The 26,029-nt window shown below is 45.1% G+C and overlaps 1 protein-coding gene across 5 annotated transcripts in view; it reads right to left on the bottom strand.

The window, feature by feature from the left end:
- Window positions 1-26,029, bottom strand: part of gria3b (glutamate receptor, ionotropic, AMPA 3b) — a 117,860-nt gene that overhangs the window by 21,417 nt on the left and 70,414 nt on the right. For all 5 annotated transcript variants that reach the window (XR_004575655.1, XM_010896450.3, XM_010896459.3 and 2 more), the window contains exons 5-12: window positions 18,428-18,481; window positions 16,392-16,553; window positions 15,465-15,632; window positions 14,477-14,581; window positions 12,217-12,327; window positions 6,749-6,955; window positions 4,096-4,469; window positions 2,929-3,127 (exon numbers count right to left, since the gene is read on the bottom strand). Coding sequence is in view for 4 of the 5 variants with exons in the window: in XM_010896450.3 (XP_010894752.1) it covers window positions 2,929-3,127; window positions 4,096-4,469; window positions 6,749-6,955; window positions 12,217-12,327; window positions 14,477-14,581; window positions 15,465-15,632; window positions 16,392-16,553; window positions 18,428-18,481 (1,380 nt within the window). In the remaining variant the exon portion in view is untranslated. The remainder of the gene's footprint in view (window positions 1-2,928; window positions 3,128-4,095; window positions 4,470-6,748; window positions 6,956-12,216; window positions 12,328-14,476; window positions 14,582-15,464; window positions 15,633-16,391; window positions 16,554-18,427; window positions 18,482-26,029) is intronic.

The following is a 26,029-nucleotide window of genomic DNA, read 5'->3' as shown; positions in this document are numbered from 1 at the left end:
CAGTGGCGCAGAGAGAGACGTCGGGTTTGTTCGCAGAAGAAGAGGCACGGCCCGGAGGCGGAGGGGGAAACTGGGTGCCAAGAGCCCAGAACCCTGCAGCCGTCCACTGGGCTCACCGGTCCTGTCTCTCCCTCTGTCCCCCGCCAGCTGTCCCACTCGTGACGGTGGAAGAGGAGGCATCTGGGAGCGCTTGGATGTACTAGAGTAACAGTTTTCACAGTCGGGATATGACTATCGAGTGAAAATACGCATCTGCATCTTTGGGAAATATGTCGGGAAGAAATAGAGAGCGGGTCTGCACTGCGGGGCTATCTGTACAGTCCATCTGGTTGGCTGGGAGGGCAGAGAGGGTGAGGAACTTTCAGGCATTTTAAGATGAACACGTTTTGTGAGAAATAGCGCTGTCCAGACTACGGTCTCAACACCTTTTTCTCCCAGAAGCACACATTGTCACCCCAAATACACCTTGACTACAAGCTGAGCATAGCCAATTACCGCTCTGTCTGCCGCCGCCTTCTCGGCGTAGCTAGTGAGACAGCTAGCTAAGCTTTCCATTTAGTGTGCTGTGACACATGAAACTTATGTTCAACCGGATTCAGGGGAACCGCTCCTCAACAAACATCCCTATTTGTTTAATCTTGAAATCTGTATTTCCAAAACCAGACATGATTGTTAAGATTCTTTTTTATTTATTTTTATCTCCGTCCCGGCTGCATTCATGCGGAGGGAAAAAAAGAAAAACTTTCCAAACACGAGTCATCATGAAGTTGTGCTGTGCTTGCCAGCCTGCCTGTTCCTTTCTAAATAAAAGAAGAAGCCAGGTGAAAGCATCAAATATTAAAGCTGGGGTGTCAGAGGACGACGGCATCTGTCTGTTTGAAATGTTGTGACTGATTTAAAGTTTCCAGCTGTGTTACCGTATCTGGCTAATTAGACCCCAATGTGGTTCCCACACGCCCGCACGCACGCACACACACACACTCACACACACACACACCTGATCTGCTCCCATTAATCAGTTTCTCTCCAATTTTAATGAAAAGGCCTGTGTTTGAGCAGTTCTTGTAATTTCTACTCTGCATGCAAAGTCTAGAAAGAGTACATTATGCATATGGAACATGTGAAATCTGTTTTTCTTTAACCTGTGTGTCTGTGTGTGTGTGTGTGTAGCAGGCACAAAACAGTAAGCACACAATCTTCTGCAGTATTAATGACCCACGTTAGTCACAGGTTGTGTACAGTGCGCTGAATAACAAATGCTGTCCTACACGTTCCCTTTCTATACACCCCCTCTAATTACCACTTTTCAACAGAATATACATAGAAGGCTATGTTACACTCTATGTGCAACTTGGAACACAAGCACTCACCGTCACACAAGCCCACAGTGAAATACACATATTCACACACACACACACACACACACACACACACTACATGGATTCTTGCTACACACACATAATATCTGCTGCTAAACACTTGGATTATTAAGCTTTCCAACACCCCCACCCTCCTATCTGTGTAAATATTTCAGAAAATAATGTCTTAACACTATTTTAAATTGTTCTTATCTATTTTAATTATCTATTTTTCTATTGTGTTGTTAGGAAGGAACCTGTTGGCCATATACCATGTACTGTTGGCCATATACCATGTACTGTTGGCCATATACCATGTACTGTTGGCCATATACCATGTACTATTGGCCATATACCATGTACTGTTGGCCATATACCATGTACTGTTGGCCATATACCATGTACTGTTGGCCATATACCATGTACTGTTGGCCATATACCATGTACTGTTGGCCATATACCATGTACTATTGGCCATATACCATGTACTGTTGGCCATATACCATGTACTGTTGGCCATATACCATGTACTGTTGGCCATATACCATGTACTGTTGGCCATATACCATGTACTGTTGGCCATATACCATGTACTGTTGGCCATATACCATGTACTGTTGGCCATATACCATGTACTGTTGGCCATATACCATGTACTGTTGGCCATATACCATGTACTGTTGGCCATATACCATGTACTGTTGGCCATATACCATGTACTGTTGGCCATATACCATGTACTGTTGGCCATATACCATGTACTGTTGGCCATATACCATGTACTGCACATCCCGTACAAACAAGATAATAAACGTACACTCCACTGATCTGTGTGGATGAATTCTGTTAAATGAGAATTTGGTTAATTGATGAGTTAATTGGCTGGCCAGTCCCTCTCTGTCGATGGACATATTGCTTCCTACAACCCCTGCTCTATTTGGCCTGCAGGCTCTTTATTCACCAGCACCAATTAGTCGTGCAGACACACATATACACACACACACACACACAGTCAGGTTTGGTGTGCTGACCCTTGTGAACTAGAAAGCTGATGTTAAATCTGTGTGTGTGTGTGCGTTTCGGTGTGTGTCAGACACGTCATTAGCAATCAGTCTTTCTGCTGACAAGGCCAACTGCTTATGTTCACCCTTCATGTGATGTCACAGAGGTTCAAGAAGTACTTCCCAGGCTCCTGTGCACTTAAAAACAGCAGTAGGAAGTTTCCATGGTTTTAATACGAAATACAGGACGCTGTTGAAAATGTCAGATTGCATTATGCCAAACAAAAAGTACAATGTATTCTGCCGCAGTTCCTGTTGATTGACCAGTTGTACTAAAACCAGCTGACCAACCAGTTGTACCGAGTTACCAGGAGTACTAGCCGAGGGGCAGATCCTAACTTCCACTTAAATCACGTGTGATGTCATTGGGAGAATACATTAAAATGAGACTTAAGTGGGATATAGGATTAGCCCCTGAATGACCAGGCAGCTGTGTCACGTGATCAACCCGGTGGACCAACTAGCTGATGGACCAGTTGTTAGCCGCAGCGCCGTGTTCTGGAACTCACCCTGAAGAACTCTTTGGTGGAACCCGAGTCCAGTGTTCCGTAGGCGATCTCAGTCTGTTTAGCCAGATCCTCTGCGCTCTCTATAGGGGACACCATCCTCTCCACTGTGAGGAAGGCAGCCAGGTTGGCCGTATAGGAGGAGATTATAATGAGAGTGAAAAACCACCACACGCCACCTACTATTCTCCCTGATAGGGACCTAAGAGATGGTGAGAGAGGGATGGGGGGGGTGGGGAGAAAGCATGTGAGATAAGGAGTGAGTTAACAAGGCATTTCTGGCATTACATTAGAGAGAGATGCCATTAGCAGAGGGAGTAAAGCACAGCTGGTTGCCATCCATTCCATATTGGAAAGGATAATGACACAGTGACACTTTATAGTTTGTGCACTGCACCAATGAACCTATTAAACCTGTCACACTCCTACTGGCACGGGCCGCTGGAATCGAATCTTTAACCCTGTAAAACCCAGAATACTGAGTCGGTGTATCAAAAGACACCTTCAAATGCCGGCTGAGAAACCGGCCCCTACATGAGGTGTTGATTTTTAAGAGCTAAAGATGTTTCATGGGTGTCGTCCCAAACCGCACCCTCTGCGTCAACGGTGCATTCTGGGAACCAGGGGTTCCCGTTTTATTGAGCTCCAACTTCATGATTAACTAATCCAGGATAAAAAGCTTGAAGTTGGAACTCGTCTAGCCCAAACATAAAATAAAATATTGATGAAATCATCTGGCCGTGGCAATTCTATAACATGCGGACGTTCGAGACACAACTTAATGTAATAGGTGTAATAAATCGGCAATGAGTGAGATAGTGGAGATCTGATGGGGCGACTGCAGTGTGACTGATGATGTTAGGAGGCTTGACCAATGCTCTAATTGTCGTCCATAAAAATCCATCTGATTGCACAGCTCAGTAGTAATGTAATCAAATCCATATATATATCGAGGGGAGTGACAGCGGGGAAAGAGAGGTTCTCAAAGGCAGTCGTCTGGACACCACTATATTTCTACATCAGATCTACACCACTATATTTCTACATCAGATCTACACCACTATATTTCTACATCAGATCTACACTGCTATATTTCTACATCAGATCTACACCACTATATTTCAGTATCAGATCCAGCCCATTGTTCTTCCTGGTCAGCTTGTTTCCTACCTGGGTGATATATCACATCCTTGCTGCATGAAGGCTCCCAGAGAGAACCACAGAGAGTTGAAGATGCCAAAGTCATTGGGAGGATCTGGCGGGGTCTGCGGGTCTTTGGTTTCATCCTGTTCGTCCAGGTTCCACTCGTACGGGCTGAATCGGCTGACCAGGAACAGAACCACACTAACGCCGATGTAGGCGAACACGATGCACATCCAGATCTCATAGGCCAGCGGGTCCAGGAAGGAGAAGACGCCGGGCTTGGACTTCTGGGGTTTCTTAATCATGATGGAGATGCCCAGAGACATGAAGGGCTTGGAGAAGTCGATCACCTCCTCACGGACCAGTGTTATGGTCAAAGGTGCCACAGCTATATCAGCTCTCTGGAAACAGGGACATGTAGAGTGGGTTAGTTCGGTTCCTGCTCAGTGGTTTTTGTTGTTTTTATGTAGACTTGTACACCAGCATGTACTACAGAGACTATTCAGTCTCAACAAATGTGTCCCACATGAACATGTGGGGCATAAAGGCAAACAGACTGAAAGGCAAATAGACTGAAAGGCAAACAGATTTCCAAAACCAGATTAGGCGTAATTACACACAAATAAATGGACGTTTGATTTAGATGTTAAATAGGCGGCACCCTACAGCCCTGTGTTGAGCCCGGGTGTTGACTGAAAGCTCCCAGACTGTGAAACACTGATTAAATTCGACCACCAGAGGGTTTCAGAAAACCGGCTACTAATAATATACATTACAGGAATATATGTCCATTTATCTCTTTAGTTCATGAAATTCACCGTGAGTGTCAATAAATCAGAAAATTATTTGCATATAAATAGCTGATCAAAGGAAATAAGTTATGTATAGGTGTAGCAGACAGTGGAAATATCCCCAAAACAAAGTGCGCCCCAAATGGCAGACTATTCTCTATGGGCCCTTGGAAAAGTAGTGCGTGATATCAAGGGAACAGGATGGAATTTGAGACGTGACCACTGCGTTTCATAACATGATTAATAGGGCCCGATCATCTTTCTCCAACACAACACTGAAATATGTGGAGTGGAACTGGAATGAAGGGCTGTCTAAACAGGTAGAAAAAACGCCTAGGTTTTAAACTATAGCCTGTAGAATGGTTAATGTAGGAGAAATAAAAAAACAAGGGGCTGTGAGAATAAACCCTCCAATCTTCCTTCCCATTCAGATCGCCCGCACGCCTAGAGAGGAGACAATGCTTTTGTCTTTTGCCATCACTCGTCTTTTTTTCTGTCTTTTTTTTTCTTCCCTACTCCACACATTCCATCATGGCTTGTTATCAAAACACATCCTCAAAAGTGATGGTGGCTTTATTTTACTCACAAGGCGACAGGCTTTCTATCTTGGTTAAAAAGCGTCAGAAGAATAGACCAGTCACTTGTGTATTTAAAATTACTGCAGCAGATTGGGTGTAGAGCGCGACACAATTAATCAAAACAGGCTTTTCTTTAGAGGCAGTGACTCGTGAAGGACGAGTCTTTGTTTCGCAGCCTAGCTGCCACATTGACTTCCTACGCATACATTAGGAGAAGACCACGAAACGGAGCAACACCAAAACAGATTGTTTGGTGCGGGGTCAAACAGTGGTGAAATACACCAATAAACCCAGGAAAGGAGTCAGTGTGATTGTTTTTTTCTACCAGCTGGACACTCTGATTGTAGACCAGCCAGGGGTGACCTAATATAACCACTTAATTCTAACGTTGTCCGTGGTAACGGTCAATCAATAGAGGAGAAAATACTCTGCCGTAAAGTAAGAGCTTCAGGGCTAACCTTTAAAAGACAACTAAAATCTAATTAATTTACCGGTCATAAGGTCACACAGGCTTTATACAATCGTTAGTCCTGCCTTGCCTGTCACACCACGCAAAAAAAGTAAAATGTACAGGGGTACTGTAATGGGAGTATTTTCTCTTTACCCATCTGAGGGGACTTGAGAGTGAACGTTTCCCATGCGGAAGATCATTTCCCAGAGTTAGGAAGTCAAACCAGGCAATGAATCCGTCCAAAATCGTGGAATGTCAACTAAACTATATAGTGCGCAACTTTTGACCAGAGCCCTTTGAAACATAGTGCGCTATGTAGGGAGTAGTGCGCCATATGGGACACATCCAATCTCTGCTGGCTGATGGTGGAGGAATTGAACGTACTGTATGAGAAAATGTAACCGTCATGCATTTTATATAGGGCCCTACGCTGGTTCCAATACGCCTCTGAGGCTCCGGAATAAGACAAAATCATTTCTGCCGGTTTGATGCATTTAGAGAATAAGGTGGCTTTCACGGCAAAATAGTTTGGAGCAGTTTTTCCAAACTCGGGTTCGCATTGCAAACCAAACGATACCAGTCCGGACTGATGTGAACTCCTTGGGGAACACTAAAAAACAGAACATCTCAAACATTTTATCAACGACAGCACATCCACAATCTACAGTAATGTTGATTACAGTAAGCCCATAGGTTAATGTGGGATGTAGGCTTTTCAATAAACCTACCTTTACTATTTAACTCCTCATAAGACACAGTGACACTCCTCATGAATAAGAAATGCAGTACAAGTGAAGGGAAAGTGGTGGTTAAGGTGGAAGCAGTGTCAGGTTGATGGGACTGTCTGAGGAGGTACTCACCCCGTACACCAGTTCACCCACCATCCCATTCCACGTCTTGGTTTCAGGATCTCTTGCTCCGTACTTCCCGTCGGCTACTACTGACAGTTTGTATCTTATCCCCACATGTTTTGCAATTTCGGCAGCTAAATCGACACAGTAGCCTTCATATCTGTCATTCCCATCCAGATTCATGTGGTTTTTCTTGAACATCACATACGGAGCTTCCTGTTAATAGTCAGATCATATGCTGGTTTATATTCACACACACACACACACACACACACACACAAGTATGTTTGTACACACACACACACACACACACACGAATGGTTAACTAGATTCATGCATGCATGCTCAGATGAAGCACCACAGATGCGGTGACCTACACACTGATAAAAGCTCCAAGATGATTCAGGTGTCACAGGACATGGCAAGCAAACTCCCAGCAATAAACACCCCCAGCTCCATGAAAGCCCTAAGTAGGTGCATGTGAGTTTCTGTGTGTATGGAACCAAAATCAGTTTGCAATGTCTTCCTACAATGTCATGTACTAAGCTGGCTGTATTAGTTGATTGGGATTTTTTGTTGACATTGTGTATTAGTTGGATGGGTGTATTAGTTGGATGGGTGTGTTAGTTGGCAGGGTGTTTAAGTTGGCTGGGTGTTTTTGTTGACATGGTGTATTAGTTGGATGGGTGTGTTAGTTGGCAGGGTGTTTAAGTTGGCTGGGTGTTTTTGTTGACATGGTGTATTAGTTGGCTAGGTGTATTAGTTGGCTAGGTGTATTAGTTGGCTAGGTGTATTAGTTGGCTAGGTGTATTAGTTGGCTGGGTGTATTAGTTGGCTGGGTGTATTAGTTGGCTGGGTGTATTTGTTGGCCGGGTGTATTTGTTGGCCGGGTGTATTTGTTGGCCGGGTGTATTAGTTGGCCAGGTGTATTAGTTGGTTGGGTGTTTTAGTCAATCAATCAATCAATCAATCAAATGTATGTATAAAGCCCTTTTTACATCAGCAGATGTCACAAAGTGCTTTAACAAAATACCTGGCCTTAAACCCCAAGAAGCAAACAACAGTAGTGTTGAATTTCAGTGGCTAAGAATAACTCCCTAAGAATGCCAACATTTTTGAAGAAACCTAGAGAGGACCCAGGCTCAGAGGGGTGACCAGTCTTCTTCTGGCTGTGCCAGGTGAACATATTAAGATTACAATTGTAATAATTAATAAATGTGAGTGGGCTGAGTCTAGAGTCTATTTAAATTGTAGTCCAGGAAGCATGACCAGATGGACAAGGAAAAGGCAAACATGGGGGAGGGGAAGGTGTCAGCATAGTGGCAGCTGAAATCATCAGGCATCGTCTCGATCTGCAACACAACCAGGAGGACTCTGGACAGGGACAGCAACGGGTCCCCCAAGCCAGGTACTCCGCAGATGTGGGCCAGGATCTCATGCCATCCTAAGTTCAAAACGGGAGGAGACTGGGAAAATTCCGAAAATGCATTCCTCATATCAACATGGATTTATAGTGGAGAAGGAAACTTAGTGGAGAAGGAGAACTGACCCTACTCCCCCAGCACAATAATATAGCAGCGTAAGACCTTGGGACTGAGACAGGGGGGTCCGGCGACACTGTGGCCCTATCTGGGGGAGGCCCCGGACAGGGCCCAACAGGCAGGAAATTAACCCACCCACATTGCCAAGCATCAACCAAATGGACACCCATCAACCGCAACCACCCTGAATGAGGGCTGAGTATTGCCAGCAGAGTACAGCCCAATTGCACAAGTGCGCAACAGAGAGACAACAACAAGCTAGTGACTCTGCCCTCGAGAGGCATTGGAGGGAGGGCATCCCAATGGTGATGAGAGCCCACCTGGCAAGACAGCAAGGGTGGACAGCATCAAGCCTTTCTGGTCACCTTCACGCCCCTGGGCCAGGCTACACTTAATCATAGACTACGCTATAGAGATGAGTCTTTAGTAGACACACCTGAGTTTGCATTTCTAACCTTAATTGGCAAATCATTCCACAGTAGTGGAGCTCTATGAGAAAAGGCCCTGCCTCCGGCTGTTTGTTTAGAGAATTCTAGGTACAATTAAAAGGCCTGCATCTTGTGATCGTAGGTTACGTGTAGGTATGTATGGTTGGATCATTTCAGCGAGGTAAGTAGGAGCAAGTCCATGTATTGATTTATAGGTTAACAATAAAACCTTAACCCTAACCCTAACAGGCCGCCAGTGTAAAGAGGCTAGTACAGGAGTAATATGTTACATATTTTTTGTCTCAGTTAGGATTCTAGCAGCCGTGTGCAGCACTAGCATCCTTTTTTAGTTGGCTAGGTGTATTAGTTGGCTAGGTTTATTAGATAGCTGGGTATATTAGTTGGCTAGGTGTATTAGTTGGCTAGGTGTATTAGATAGCGGGGTATATTAGTTGGCTAGGTGTTTTAGTTGGCTGGGTGTATTGATGGTTGGGTGGATTAGTTGGCTAGGTGTTTTAGTTGGCTGGGTGTATTAGTTGGCTCAGTGTACTAGTTGGCTAATTGTACTAGTTGGCTGGGTGTTTTAGTTGGCTAGGTGTATTAGTTGGCTAGGTGTATTAGATAGCTGGTTATATTAGTTGGCTAGGTGCATTAATTGGCTAGGTGTTTTAGTTGGCTGGGTGTATTAGTTGGCTAGGTGTTTTAGTTGGCTAGGTGTATTAGTTGGCTAGGTGTATTAGTTGGCTGGGTGTATTAGTTGGCTAGGTGTATTAGTTGGCTAGGTGTATTAGATAGCAGGGTATATTAGTTGGCTAGATGTTTTAATTGGCTGGGTGAATTAGTTGGCTAGGTGTATTAGATAGCTGGGTATATTAGTTGGCTAGATGTTTTAGTTGGCTGGGTGTATTGAAGGCTGGGTGGATTAGTTGGCTAGGTGTTTTAGTTGGCTGGGTGTATTGAAGGCTGGGTGGATTAGTTGGCTAGGTGTTTTAGTTGGCTGGGTGTTTTAGTTGGCTGGGTGTTTTAGTTGGCTGGGTATATTGAAGGCTGGGTGGATTAGTTGGCTAGGTGTTTTAGTTGGCTAGGTGTTTTGGTTGGCTAGGTGTTTTGGTTGGCTCAGTGTATTAGTTGGCTAAGTGTACTAGTTGGCTAATTGTACTAGTTGGCTGGGTGTATTAGATGGCTGGGTGTATTACTTGGCTAGGTGTATTAGCTGGCTGGTTGTATGAGTAGAATGGGTGTATTACAGTTGTAGGCTGGGTGTATTACTAGGCTGGGTGTATTAGTAGAATGGGTGTATTACTACTGTAGGCTGGGTGTATTATTTGGCTGGGTGTATTAGTAGAATGGGTGTATTAATACTGTAGGCAGGTGCATTACTTGGCTGGGTTTATTAGTAGAATGGGTGTATTATTACTGTAAGTGCAGGGTATTAGGAGAATGGGTTTATTACTACTGTAGGCTGAGTGTATTAGTAGAATGGGTGTATTACAGGTGTAGGCTGGGTGCATTACTTGGCTGGGTGTATTAGTAGAACGGGTGTATTACTCATGTAGGCGGGGTGCATTACTTGGCTGGGTGTATTAGTAGAATGGGTGTATTACTACTGTAGGCGGGATGCATTACTTGGCTGGGTGTATTAGTAGAATGGGTGTATTACTACTGTAGGCAGGGTGTATTACTAGGCTGGGTGTATTAGTAGAATGGGTGTATTACTACTGTAGGCAGGGTGTATTACTAGGCTGGGTGTATTAGTTGGCTGGGTGTTGTTTAGACCAGAGTGGGGTGGGATGGGGATGAAGGTTCATAAAGTAAATGTCAGTGACTTGGAGAGGGATCAGAAAGGTAGTGCTGATATTATAATATCTCAAAATTGCACCAAAACAATGTGTAAAGGGAAGGAAGGCTTTAAAAGCAATCATTCTAAAAAACACCAAAAAAGGAGCCATCCTTATAATCCACAAATGCAAATAAAGAAATACCTTGTAAGTAAAATATACAAGATATAAAAAAGAAAAGAAAAACACCACCACTTAAGCTGAGCGTGCTGTCCCCCCCTCTCCATTTTCAAACACTGCCGGTGGTGAAGCTACCTTCTTGTTTTATTTTCATTTTGTTTGGGGGGGGGGCACATTATCATTACCAAACAAAAGAGATGCTGTGCTACTCACAGAGACAACCACATCATTAAAGCCAACACACAATTAGAGGCTTGCAAGTGGAGAAGCAATGGCTTGTTTGTTATGTGCTGAGCATATCTCTCCTGTTTCCTCCCTTCCACTGGACTGTAAACCCCCCATAATGTTTATCTACTGAAGGTGATAGTCAAGCCTTCCTTTTAAGATAGAGAAAGACACAGACAGAGGAGGGACAGAGGGAGAATGACAAACACAGAGCAACACAGAGAGAGAGAGTGGTACGGAAAGAGGGACAAAGACAGAGAGAGAGAAAGAGACAGAGGGAGACAGAGAGGGAGAGAGACAAATGAAGAGAGCGACAGAGTGAGAGAAGAGGGACAAAGGGAGAAAGATAAAGAAAGAGGGAGAGAGAGCAATATGAGACAGAGACCCTTCAGAACTCAGAGGTAATCTAATTGTGTAGGAAGGAATGCATAGTGTATCCCTGCACTCTTAGGACCTTCATCACTTTGAGTGTTTATCTTTTTGATTATTCAAAGGCCGCCTATAGGACAAACCCATTGCGAGAGCTAGCATTGACAGCCCTCTGAATATTTTTGCATTTGCAAGGGGGAAAGTCATTTAAAAACTCAATAATGAGCAAATATGGTAAAATATTCATGAGAGAGGAGGAAGAAATCCCTTTTCGGTCAACACTGCTGCCAGCAAATGTAAGTAAAACATCTCATTCCTGCCAAAACAACCCACCAGAGGCTATCCTTCATCACAAAACTAACTCTCAGAGGAACAATACAAAATAGATTTGAGCGAGGGGATCAAAGCACAACTGATACTCTTACCCTCTCTCAAACACTATTTATTTTGTTTCGTCCTTGAGAAGCCATTGCGGTATCTTATTCATCTCCATCATTGCTCCTCCTCTTTTTGTCCCAGCATTGTCATTGGACCATTTACTTGATGAGAACAAACACGACACGGTCTACTTACGTACGGATGGCTCTATGTTGGTTTGCATGGTTTTTTGGGGGATTTTTTTTCTCTCTATTGGATGGAGTCAACTCAACCATTTACCCAGTTGTTCATCTATTGCATAATACCAGTATTGTGATGTCACTGCTACGACAGGCCACTGAAGTATGAGAAATCAAAATGCTTTGTCACCCACACGGATACAGTTGGAACACTCTTTCCTCGGTGCAGACGGTCGGACTGTTTCAACGTGTAGTGAGTGGATGCAAAGCAAACACAAAAGAGATGTGGTTCTGCCCAGCCCGGCCCAGGGCAGAGTGTGTCAACACCCTCACCTCGCGGCCCTGAGTGGCAGAATACGTTGTGGTGAGTACATTTTAAAGTTGCCATGGAAAGTGTACCATAATAGTAGTGACCACAATCGTTCGGTTTTCCACGGAAGAGGACTCGTTGGCCACCGCCTGCTGTTCTAACACATTTACAAAGCGCTCATACTCGTTCCAGTACCCGATCTGAAACAGAGAAAACACAGGTTAGCGAGCATAGGATTAGAATGAGTTCCGTTCTTCTCATTCTATTTCTATGTCGGCGAGAACCCCTCCCCCCTCTGGTTTCGCAGTGGAGCACACCGTGGCTCTAATTGAAACCTGCCCAACTACATCTACCCAGGTTTTAGGCTGAATAATTTATACAGGGATCTGTGCTATACAGGGAGCATGCATACACGCTCAATAATGAAACATAATGTGTCAGGCCTGCTCAGGAGCTTGTCCATCTCAATGCTGTTTCTCTGCTACAGAGCCGCAACTCAATTTCAACCGATGGTAGATCCACCGCACGGGATATATTGCCTCACGGTTGATAGCCAGTCAAGCTAATGCCATTAGCGGTTTGTCTGAGCGGCTCTCTGCCAGTGCAGATCTACAGTGTACGTGTGCAGCCGATGTTAACGCCCACGGCGGCTAGCTCCGAGCAGTCTCTGCTACACTACCAAGGCCGCCGCGGGACAGCCCTAGGCTATGGTTGGGGTTGTTTTGGCTTCCTCCGCATTAGCGGCGGGTCTGCTTGCAACGGTAGCAGCGGCTCGAAGAAGTACAGCAGCGTAGGAGTGTCGGCCGAATGACGGGAATGGAAAGGTTGTTTCACCCGAGAGCCTTTGTAACCGCTGTCATTTCCACGCATCTCGTGTAATAGCCCAGCCTGGGTGTGTGTGTGCGCGTGTATGGTGTTATAGCTCAGCCTGTGTGTATGTGAGCGGTAGTCAAAAGGCAATACATCATTACTGTCAGAAGCCACTATCACCCGTGGCCCAACTCAGACCAGACACCTCCCACCACTGTCGTCCCCCGCTGCTAGGACATATCCCTCCCGTCTGGGACCGGGGCTCGTGGTCACATCTGACCCACCTCTCTACCCACATCTGTCTTTACGTCCATCTGTCTACGTCTGTCTCTTTCTCTCTAAGTGTCTCCCGCTTTCTCTCTTTATCGCTCTCACTTTTTCTTTCCCTCGCTCTCTGGCTGCGAGGAGTTAAATGTTACGGTGGAGGTAAAGCCATCCGTGGAGCACGGCGCCTGGAAGTATAACCGTGCATTGCACCAAAATGAACACGTACCGCTCCAGCTAATCGCCACGGTAAGCGGAAGCACACGCGTTTCCGCCGGCATTTAAAGATCCAATCAGGAAATTCACATCTCAAATGGCCTCCTGAAGGCCAACAGGACTCTGGTCAGATTTAGGGAATGGTGTGCGAAATGGAAGGCTGTGTCCGTACCGCCGACTCCCCGTTCTTAAACAGGAAGAGAGCATTTAGGGAACGTCCGGAAAGCAGTGCCACGAAGGTTTCGACGGAGACGTCTCTCACGTCACCCTAGAAACCCTGTTAAGTCCTGGGAAGTGATTATTTCAACAGTCACAGGCCCTGTTGCGTGGCAGGGAGCTGTGAGGAGAGGCCTCGGCGCTCCGGGGCTTGTTGCAGTCAGAACAGCCTTGTACAGCTCATCACTCTGAGTGCTGCCGCGCGGCCTGAAGGAAGCAATCAGCCTCTCCGGTCGCCACCAACCACCGTGACAGGCTCCATCAGAGAAGTCTTCCCCACTCCAACCCTCTCAGAGGACCAACACAGAAACATGCCTTTTGGCTTCTTTTGTGTTTTCGTCCTTGATAACTTTGCGCATGTGATATTCTGAAGAAAGCTCCCACCTCCAGTGATCAAATAAATAATGGAATCAATCAATTAACCACCTACACAGACTAATGTGAGGTTTGTCTGTGGACGGAGTGATCTGAGGTTGTAGTCGTTCATCACTTTCATGTGTTAGATGAAGCTTCCAGAGACACATTTGAATGGTCCATCATCTGTCTCACAGGAGAGGGTATCGCTATCATATTTCACAACCGGTGATAGAAAAAAAAATTCTGAACTAAAGCCAAACACTTGACTGACGTTCCTCCTGTCGTGATGCAGACCAGAAAGGTCTGAATTAATTGAGATTAAAAAAGCTGAGGCTGCGCAGAATTATTTCATTGACCTACGCTCTCAATTTCTGAGTGCTACCGGTCTCCAGTCGGACACGCGTGTTTGTTTGCGTGTGTCTGGTCATTCGGTGGTTGGCACGTGTGCGCTTAGGGTGTGTGTGTTGTGTGCATACGTGTCGGTACCTTTTTCGGTCCCCCCATTCTCATCTCGTACACGTCGATGGTGTAATTAGACCTCCGGCCGTAGCTGTCAAACTGGATGTTCCCGGTCATTCCTTGCACCTGGACCTGCGCCATGAGATATTTACACACAGAGACACCGAACACACGGAACGACTTGTTAAACAGCGAATCGGCACCTCCAACTTGTTATCAGCGTCGTAAACGGCTGGTTCCAGGAACTGGCGGGTATTCACCAGGGAAGAAACCAGCGCACATTGTTCTGTTGGCGTTAATCAATTGATGGAACAGATAGACTTTACAAAGATGTGGGTTTATGGTAATGAAAAAGATATTCTGTCTGCATTAGAGGGCAGGAAGAGAATTTCTCTTTGAGGAGTCTTGAAGAAAGGACATCCGGGAGGCAGAGGGAGGAGAGAACCTGTCTCTTTCCATGGATCTCTGTTTTTCCCTCCTTCATTTCCTTTCTCTTTCTCAGCGTCTCACTCTCTCTCCACCCCCTTTCTCGTGGACACTTCTCATTTGCATTCTCAATCCCTCAATATCTCAGTCTTACGAGGATCATCCTTTTTCACAACCTGTCTAACTGCCTTCACTCTCTGGCTGTCACCTCCTCTCTCTGTTTCTCATGCTCTCCCAGAGCTGTCGCTGTTCAGTTGCCTACACTGACCACATTGCGCACCGCAGAGCCCTACAGCACACATCCTCCCACGGACAGTTAGTCACACTTAACACAGAGGAAGGCCCGCCCATACACAGAAACAAGACACACCCTCTCACAGGTCTCCCAGGCCCATGGACAGCCTCTTTCAGTCAGGTTCCACGACTTCGTGTGACTCTGAGTATCACAACCGAGCCTGGTCAAAGTTGCTCTACTATAGATTTAATCATCATAATGCATTTTATGGAGCCAGAAACCCAAGCAGTTCTATGCCTCCTGCGTGAGCAACCCATACGCTTCCATACATGTTTCTGTCTCTCTCCATCGTACCATTTTGAGAGCCCTCTCGATGTCTATGCCTTGGCTCCATGGCACGGCGGGGTTGGCCAGACAGTCCCCCGCGCCGCCTCGCCGCGAGACGTCCACCCGCTGGCGCCGAAGGTACCGGAAGGCCTCCGCGATCACCAGGATGGCATCGTGGGTCAGGGCCGACGTGTACTGCAGAGAGCAGAGTGACCAGGACAGAGGTGGACAGAGGGGACGTGTCAATATACAGCTGGCAAACAACTCAGGATTAATTCGCTGGTGAATCCCCTCAGCCATTCGTTCGTTGACTTATCTCTTAGATTATTTTGAGGACATGCAGAAGTGCTCTGTGAGAACTTCATTGAGTTTTAATTGCAGATTTGGAAAATGTTGATGCAACGATCCCACCGCATCGAGCGATCTGTTGGTCTCGGACCTACCTTGACCCTGTCACCAGTGGGGAGAAGCGCTCGTTTGTTAACTACCATGCCGTGACTGAAGGTAATTAGGTGTCATTCTAAATCCATTCATTTCTTCATTATTGTTTAATCACACGTAAATTGGAGCTGAGCTATAACCTCGCTCAGCATCTGCCTATCCATACATTGATTATCGGAGCAGGGGGCGTGGCAGGAAAAGGAGGACGGATAAGAAAGGGAGAGAATAAGAGGAGTATGAGGAGCGAGGGAAAAAAGAGAGGGGAAGAGGAGAGACAAACAGATAAAGACGAGAAAAAAGAGAGGAATGAAGATAAAGGAAACCCTGGAAGAAAATAATTGATAATGTATAATACTATTTGCATCCTAAATGTTTATTCCCTATAAAGTACCTTAACCAGGCCCTATGGGAGACACACAGTGTCCTGTATATGGACGTGGGCGGGGCATACAGCCAACATATTGCCTAAATGACTGCGGGTCTCTCTCAGCTGCTGTGGCCTGTGGCGTTCACCTTGAGCGGGGTGTTCCTGGCCTCTGGGAATTCCCTTTCATCCAGTCTCTCCCATCGCTGTAGGAACTGCTGAACGATGGGGTTCTCGGGGCTCACTATCTGGAAGCCCGATATGTTGGCACCGCCTTGGAAGACCTTGTCCAAACTCACGTTGGAGAAACCCTGAGATTAGACAGGAAGCAGGGGGGGGGGGTGAGGGAGAGAAGGAGAGGGAGAAGAGGGAGAGAGATGAAGGAAAAAAGGTAGAGGAATGACGGGTGGGAGGAGAAAGAACAGAAAGTCAGTGACAGAAGTGGGGAAACTGGAAATGAAGAGATGTAGAACGTGAAGCTTCTCGGAACCCGTACAATGGATCACCTAGACCGTATGTTGAGGATCTAAACGCCTCCGCCTTGAACGGTGCATGCAGACACAAAGCTACAAGTAACTCCCAGCAAACACCCTGCATGGTGGTCATTGGTCACAGAATGGCATTTTCGGCGCAGATAAAACAGAGGCCCCGATGTTTGCCTCACTATGCTGTGAACAACAGCTTTCCTAAATAGAATATGGCACAACGGAATGAATGCGTGGCACACAAACAACACGAGTTGAGCTGCTAATATCGTTATAACAGTCAGGACTTTTGTTTGAATTGCCCCCCCACCCCCGGTTGATAGCTCAGTCCGTCCGAACGGAATATCAAGCGTAGTGTATTCTAATGTATTCTGACAAGCCGGCAGCTCCAACCGCCGTCAAATTACACGCTGCTGTCTGGAGCCATGTCAGAGGGAGCTTTCTTTTCATGGTCAAATTGCTAGTTTCAGAGCGTGGTGTCGTGTTATGAAGTACAAGGGCATGTGTCCGTGACTCGCACATAATGGGGACTTTGAAATACAGGGACACAGAGGAGAGAGAGCAGCATATAGGTAAAGAGGAAGACAGGAGAGGAGAGGAGGAGAGGAAGACAGGAGACGAGAGGGGGAGTGAACTGAAGAGGAGAGAGAAGAGGAAGGGGAGGAGAATGGAAAAGGAGAAGAGAGGAGGAAGAGGGGCCCCTAGACCAGACAAGATGAGACAAGGGCTAGCACAATTACTGAATGACTACATGATGGTTATCAGGTAGTTATCACACGGTTTTTGATGAAGACCAAAAAGCAAAACTTGATTTGAAAACGAAAAGCTGACTGAATACAAAATTGCTATTAACACAGTTTTGTTTCGTTTTTTCTTTCGGCCAACGTTTTCAATCCTTTGAAGAAAAAATATCAACTATATCTGCATTTTTGGAAAAGTTAGCATTTCACAGTAGGTCTTCATGTGTTTTTAATGAAGCATGTAAAACATTTAATTAGTTTGATTTGATTTGGGCCAGCGGGGTGTGTCGATGAAGTCAATCTCTAGAGAAACATGGATTCCACGACATGATGACAATTTGTTGCTTTATGTTGAAACCGCAGACTTCCAAATTGGAAAGGATCTCTATGAATGGAAACAAGCAAGGTGTTGTAACAAACCACCGATGGTTGCCTAGGCAACGCCCCCTTCCTGCAGCACAGGCAATCAGGAAATATATAAACTTATAAATGTCATCTATTTCTTTCACTATTTAGATGGTTATTACAGTGACCAAGGTCATCTAGCTGACCGATAACTGCAATCCAAAATTCCATGAGCGTCCGAGTCTGAGGTAATACAGGATCCAGGCTGAAGCTGACACTATCCACTTCATCCCTGTGACGACTAACGACCAGACGCGGTATCCAAACGTTTAAAAAAGTCAAAATGAAAAATAGATTTTAGGCACGCAGAACATGAAAATCCAAAGTCAGATATTTGCATGTAACAAAAGCCACGCAGTGTCATTTCCCTTCATTTCATCACTGATAATCCTGCCATTGCCGGGACATTGTAACCACACGGCTTCCCTTTGAACATTATCAAAGCATGAAAACATTCACAGGACGGCATCCAAAGGAGGGCAACAGTAGGGTCCCATCACTGCGTCTCAACGACACAGAACTGCCGCCGGAGCCGAATGTGAACTGTCGACTTACCAGGTTGGAGATGACGTAGTGGTACCCATGAGTGTTCTTCCCCAGCGTCACCACCTGTAGGAGAGGTCAACCGAGAGGTCAGTCCCTTGCTCTCATCTTCATCACGAGGTATAAGGCCCCCGGTTGACTCCAGACGCAGTATTACGTTTCAGCCGCTAATGGTTTAAGAATAGATTTGGGGGAATGATAGCTGATACTGGGTCAGTACCTAGGGGAAACTTTAGAGCACAGAGAGTCAACCGATAGGTCAGCCAAACATGAGATGAGAGCCCAGAGGCAACAGCAACCCACAGCTCATTATCTTTAGGTAGAGTCATCTAGGTCCAACATTAAAGGAAAAGGTTTAAGTAGCGTTCACAAAGTCTTTGTAAGTCTTTATAAGCACTAAATAAAGCCTTTTTATGATATAAAATAAGGACGTATAGCTGCAGTGGAGTCATCAGCATTATAATGTAACAACATATAATTAACCACTAGGATTAAACAAAGGCTAATTACACATGCAGCTAGTGAGAGGATTGTTCTTGGACGTCATATAGACATCCTTAGAAGCTTCTTTTCATTTGAAGCTAGAGCAATACGTGTGATAAATAATGTATTTTGGGAATATCAAATTAAGAAATCAAAGGTCATTTAAGAACACACATTTGGTTTCTCATCTTCTACTTTGAAAAGATCACACCTTAAAATCACAACAAGCTGTTCCCTGCCCACACAGCAAGTTACGGAATAGACAACAATATTTCGATTATTAAGAGGTTTGGTTTTATGTGCAAATAAACAACAAAAATGTATGTTTTAGCTAAGTGTAGTTTATGAAAGATGTGGTACAAATGCTGGTCAAAGGTGGCCCCCACAGGCTCCGGTCAAAGTGCAAGACATGAGCAATAGTACGCTATTTGGGCCACATGGATTCAATGTTTTGGGTTGGTTAGAATCTCTCAATATTTTAACTGTTATTTGACATGGTTAGAATGCTAAGAAAACATTCTTATTTACAGTTACAATCTAGGAGTAATTCGGGTTAGGTGTCTTGATCAGGGACAGAATGAAAAGATTTCTCATCCCTTTTTCGGCTCGGGGATTAGAACCAGCAACCAGCCGTTTGCTGGCCCAACAGTCTTGACTAGTAGACAAACCTGCCAGTCCACAAAGTCCCGATGATAGAGTGCCAAGATTAACTACCACATGTTCATTGTCATGTGTTTTATTCAAATACAACAAGGTGAGTTTCACACCGGGAATCCCACAACCACACGGGTTCAACAGTAAAACTAGTGTGTCTCAAATCGTCCCTACTCCCTCGACATCAACTGAACAGTCAACGTATCAACAGGTTGTCTCCTGCTCTCTGACTAGTAGCCCGAGGACTTCCTTTAGACCAAATGTTTCTAACCAAACTCTTGTCGTTTTGATCATGGGGGGGTGGGTTCTCGGGCGCGGAATCAACAGGCAACAGCAATTGATTTCTGTTTTCAGTTCTGTTTAAGATTCTCTGCTGACACATAGAGACCGCTCCACCACACACAAACGACGAGAATGTAGAAGAAGGATTGCTGATCAGCCATTTTCCACATCCTCGTGCCATCTTCACTTAGCCACTACTGAAGCCTTGCATTAAACCCATTTTCATCTAGCCTGGAGAAAAAAAAAACACTCAAAGACTTATAACCTTTTAGTCCTTCCATCGGAACACTTGATAGAACAAGCCATGTTCACACGGCAGGCACTGACTGCACAAATCCAAAGAATCCTTTTGATGACTCTCTGTCGATGTCTGACGCACACAACCAATAAAGCCATTTCCGGCCTCCGTGTTGACGTTTGGAATTGACTGTCATGCTTTTCGCACAGGATGTGATGTCGCATGAGGGAGCACCAAAACACTGCACTTGTTCAGTCCATCAGGTAGCATGGATGGGTCAGTGGTTCCTGACACTTCCAACATCATTATTTACTGTTATCAACTTACACGCACACAAACACAGACCACTACAACATAATAATATATCATAAAGGCTAGCAACTACAGGATCAAGAGAGAGAGAGAGGGGAGGGAGACAGAGATAAAGAGAGAGACAGAGGGGAGGGAGACAGAGATAAAGAGAAAATAGACAGGGAGACAGACAGAAAAGGTCGAGGGAAACAGACAGAGAGACAGCAAGTGGAAAATAAATATGAAAGGAGGGAAAGACAGAGAGACAGCCAGTTCTCTCACAAACACGAGCAGTTATAATCCCCAATATACACAGTGGATATAAAAAGTCTACACACCCCTGTTAAAATGCCAGGTTTTTGTGAAGTAAAAGAATGAGACAAAGATAAATCATGTCAGTACTTTTTCCACTTTTAATGTGACCTTTACTGTGAAGAATTCAATTGAAAAACAAACTGAAATATATATAGTCTTCTTGCTTCACGGCAACTCCAGATTATCACCACAGCTAAAGAACCAATGAGAAAATATTGGGAGAGCTGGCTGCAGAGCAGGACACAGCTCAGAAGTAGAGCCTATTGTCAATGAAAATGTCCTTGACTTTCTGCTCTGGCGTGGAGACCTGGAGACCTGGACACCTCCCCCCACCACCCCCCACTTGGCTAGAGCGTTAGACCGGCAGGTATATTCACACCTGCCCCAGAGCTGGCCAGTGAAACAGTCCACACATTGCTCAAACACACCACACACACACATACAAGTGCGCACACATACACACAGACTGCCTGTAACCTGGCAACCAGCACTAAGACACCTCAACCTTGGACCAGGGGCACAGCAAGAACCCTAATGACACAAAGGTCCTCTTGGAGGAAACAATAAACCAGGCACCGCCACTGGCCAACAGAACATATACAGTGTTTCCCGCAATGGCCCTGGAGGTGATTGGACAGGACGAGGCAGGTGGACACGCCTTCTGGTTGTTAAGGTTATGGAGAACATAGATTTGGACGGTATACAAGCTCTAACTGATCCACCAGGAGCAATTAACTTCCTTTAAAGTTGACAGCCAGGCAACGTGACCCCGTTTGCACATTTTATGAATTAACTTGAGGTGAACCTAATGTGTCATTCAATAGCATTGATTACATAAATATTCATACAAATGTATATATAAATAAATATTTGTACAAAATTCAGAAAACCTTTTAAACCAGCGGAGGATGAATATATCATAGAGCAAAACCTGAAAGAGCTCATATAAGCCTGTGTACCAAATACATTACTGAAAAAAAAACTATTAATTACTTACATTTTGCATTTTGACAAGCAAACCTAGATGCAGTTAGCCTCTGTTAGTAGCTCCAAAAAGCAATGATTCATTGTTGTCTGTTGGACACTGACATGAATGCAAGCCCCTCTCTTTGGCAATGTATCAGAACACGAGCTAAAGAGACAGGTATTCAGACTGGATGTGGTACGCTGGATACAACACTGAGTGGAATGACAACCCGTCACCACCATCCCGTGAAATGCTTGGGAATGATGTCATTTCAGTCGACTGTTTTAAGATTTAAAGTTAGGAGATTTTAGCATACAATTTGTCTGAGCTCAATTGCTCACTACCGTACGGTTGAGATGACTATCAGAAGTCGAAGGCACTAGGGACAGTGCTGTGCCCTGAATACCATCACAGGTAAATTACATTGTTTGACTGAGTCAGACCGGACGAGACCCGAGAGAAGAGCTCTTCCACACAGCGAGCTACACTATAGACCCCTGACAATACTAACGTGATCAGCTTAATCAGCTTTGGCTGGAAACGGATATGAAATATTTATACCACAGGCAAAGTCCCTGTCCCCCATGAGTTAGTATTAACTTTTAACTAGTACTCACTGAGTCTAGGATTTTCTTGTCTGCTCCCTCTGTGTCCTCTGTCTATCCTTTCATTCTCTCCTTTCGCTCGCTCTACCCTAACTGTCTCTCTCGTTTCACAAAGTATGTCTTCACCCACACTCTCTTTCTCTCCCCTAATTCACGCCTACAAGCCAGCATTCAACACTGAAGTAAAACAAATCAAATACAAAAAATATCTCCTTTCAGCTATAATCTGACTTCTCGCCTGTCCTTCCCAATTAATCTATCGGATGCCTTATAGCCAGACAGGTCACCTATTGTTCCCCAGAAGAAAGCTGTTCTCTCTGTCCCTGGTGACCTTTCTCCAGGACTATGTAAGTAAGCTGAGGGAAAAAAGAGAGAGAAAACACCCGGTTCCACTAAAAGGATTTATTATATTTTATTTCTGCAACTAAATCTGTATTTTTCATGTCAATGGCATGTCATAAAAGGGTCCAGGGCCTGTTTAAACTTGTTTTTTATTTACTGCTCATTCTCTCTGTGCAGTACACTGGTTCTGAATGATCGTGAAGAAGGGATCCAAAAACAGCCAATTACCAACTAAACCAACGCCTTGCCACAGAACAACTATACGCGTCTTTTCTTCCTTTCTTTTACTCCGTCGTTTGAGCTGAAGGGCTTTCAGTCTACTGTAAGTCTCTCAGGGGGATACTGTCTAATTAACTGGCAACAACGACTACAGCTCCAAAGCTTAGTCTCTCTCCCTGTATTTCTCCCCCTCCCTCAGTCTCTTTCTCCCTCCTTCCTTCCTTCTTTTTTGGCAGGGTAAATTGATGCCCCTGTGGATAGCAGAAAGTTTTCAGTTTTTTTTTGCATTTGATATCAGGATGGTTCTTCATGTCTGCTGTCAGTCTGAGGTGTTTGAGCAGTCTGTTATTGGAACCATGCAGAGAAAGATATTCTACTGGCACACTGGTACCTTGATATGGCGCCTTTAGGTCAGAGATGACAGATTTAATACAAGGGTTTATGTGAATCTAATTCACGTAATGTAAGTAATACTCGTAGGAAGAGTAAATAGGTAAAAACATCTTTTCACTTGCTTTGTCTTTGGCTAACAGGAGGTGGGTCAACATTTCAACCTCACAGAGGCTAGAATGTGAAAAGAGTCTGTTTAGCACCATTGAAAAGGGAAGCAGAGGAAAACCCTGCTCAAGTATACTTATCATTGCCAGAGAAAACCAATCCCCTTTCTGATTCCCAGCCTGAGTATGAGTCTGTGTTCCAAATGGCAACATATCTCTACTGTAGGGTAGAACTTCGGACTGTAGGCCTTGGGTCTAACGAAGTACAACAAAATAGGAAGTAGTTAGCCATTTGGGACGCATCCCAAGAGTTCATAGGTCATAGTCTCTGTCATGATAGCACAGTAATCCCCTTTAATTTTGTAATCATAGATAGTAAATGGCCCTTTAAAGCCTTAAAGGGTCGGTGCCTGGGCTATCAAACACTTCAGGGTTTTATCTTCAAAGTGCCGGAATCTCTGTGTTATTTCTGTCACTGTCTGCTCTCAATTGCTTCTCTGCCTTAGTTTTAGTGACAATGAGCTGAAGTTGGATCAGTGACACCTTTGAAATGATCCAAGTGTCTGTTCTCGGTTGCTGTGGAGAAGCACAACCTTAGATATGTCAAATGTCCAAAGCACTTTCTTTTTCTATCTGTGCTTTCTCTCTGTTGGTTTTTCTCTCTCTCTCTCTCTACTTCATTCACTCTCTCATTCATGGTCTAAATAAAACCTCAGACTAAGTCAGCAAAGACACACCATATAAGGGACACACAAGACACAGAAGTGAGTGGGTGAATCTGACACTGTTTCCAGACTGTGCAGGTAGAGAACTACTGAAGATATTAGACGATTCTGTGGGGAGATGAAATGGCTGTTCTACCGGCCCTAAACAGGCAGCAGCATATTGTTCAAACAAGACCCTATTTTTATTATTTCTCGCTTCCCGTCATCTGCCCTCCCTCTGTTCTTCTATTTATCTATGTGATGAAGCATGGCTGTTTGGCAAGCACAGCTGTCTTTGACTAGTTTTTCACCGCAGTCTGTGACCAGTTTATAACAGCACTCTTTGACTATTTTTCACATCAACCTCTGACTATTTTTCACAGCGGCCTCAGACTATTTTTCACAGCGGCCTCAGACTATTTTTCACAGCGGCCTCAGACTATTTTTCACAGCGGCCTCAGACTATTTTTCACAGCGGCCTCAGACTAGTTTTCACAGCTGCCTCAGACTAGTTTTCACAGCGGCCTCAGACTAGTTTTCACAGCGGCCTCAGACTAGTTTTCACAGCGGCCTCAGACTAGTTTTCACAGCGGCCTCAGACTAGTTTTCACAGCGGCCTCAGACTAGTTTTCACAGCGGCCTCAGACTGGTTTTCACAGCGGCCTCAGACTAGTTTTCACAGCGGCCTCAGACTGGTTTTCACAGCGGCCTCAGACTAGTTTTCACAGCGGGCTCAGACTAGTTTTCACAGCGGCCTCAGACTAGTTTTCACAGCAGCCTCAGACTGGTTTTCACAGCGGCCTCTGACTAGTTTTCACAGCGGCCTCAGACTGGTATCCACAGCGACCTCTGACTAGTTTCCACAGCGACCTCTGACTAGTTTCCACAGCAACCTCTGACTGGTTTTCACAGCGGCCTCAGACTAGTTTTCACAGCGGCCTCAGACTGGTATTCACAGCGACCTCTGACTAGTTTCCACAGCGACCTCTGACTAGTTTCCACAGCAACCTCTGACTAGTTTCCACAGCGACCTCTGACTAGTTTTCACAGCGGCCTCTGACTAGTTTTCACAGCGGCCTCTGACTAGTTTTCACAGCGGCCTCTGACTAGTTTTCACAGCGGCCTCAGACTAGTTTTCACAGCGGCCTCAGACTAGTTTTCACATCAACCTCTGACTAGTTTTCACATCAACCTCTGACTAGTTTTCACATCAACCTCTGACTAGTATTCACATCAACCTCTGACTAGTTTTCACAGCGGCCTCTGACTAGTATTCACAGCGACCTCTGACTAGTTTCCACAGCGACCTCTGACTAGTTTCCACAGCGATCTCTGACTAGTATTCACAGCGACCTCTGACTAGTTTCCACAGCGACCTCTGACTAGTTTCCACAGCGACCTCTGACTAGTATTCACAGCGACCTCTGACTAGTTTCCACAGCGACCTCTGACTAGTTTCCACAGCGACCTCTGACTAGTTTCCACAGCGACCTCTGTCTAGTTTCCACAGCTACCTCTGACTAGTTTTCACATCAACCTCTGACTAGTTTTCACATCAACCTCTAACTCATTTTCACATCAACCTCTGACTAGTTTTCACAGCGGGCTCTGACTAGTTTTCACAGCGGCCTCTGACTAGTTTTCACAGCGGCCTCAGACTAGTTTTCACAGCGTCCTCAGACTAGTTTTCACATCAACCTCTGACTAGTTTTCACATCAACCTCTGACTAGTATTCACATCAACCTCTGACTAGTTTTCACATCGACCTCTGACTAGTTTTCACATCAACCTCTGACTAGTTTTCACAGCGGGCTCTGACTAGTTTTCACAGCGGCCTCTGACTAGTTTTCACAGCGGCCTCAGACTAGTTTTCACAGCGGCCTCAGACTAGTTTTCACAGCGGCCTCAGACTAGTTTTCACATCAACCTCTGACTAGTTTTCACATCAACCTCTGACTAGTTTTCACATCAACCTCTGACTAGTATTCACATCAACCTCTGACTAGTTTTCACAGC

The sequence above is a fragment of the Esox lucius genome, chromosome 4 (assembly GCF_011004845.1).
Source record: "Esox lucius isolate fEsoLuc1 chromosome 4, fEsoLuc1.pri, whole genome shotgun sequence".
NCBI lineage: Eukaryota > Metazoa > Chordata > Actinopteri > Esociformes > Esocidae > Esox > Esox lucius.
The sequence above is the reverse complement of the archived record's forward strand: the minus strand, read 5'-3'. Positions and strand labels throughout refer to the sequence as shown.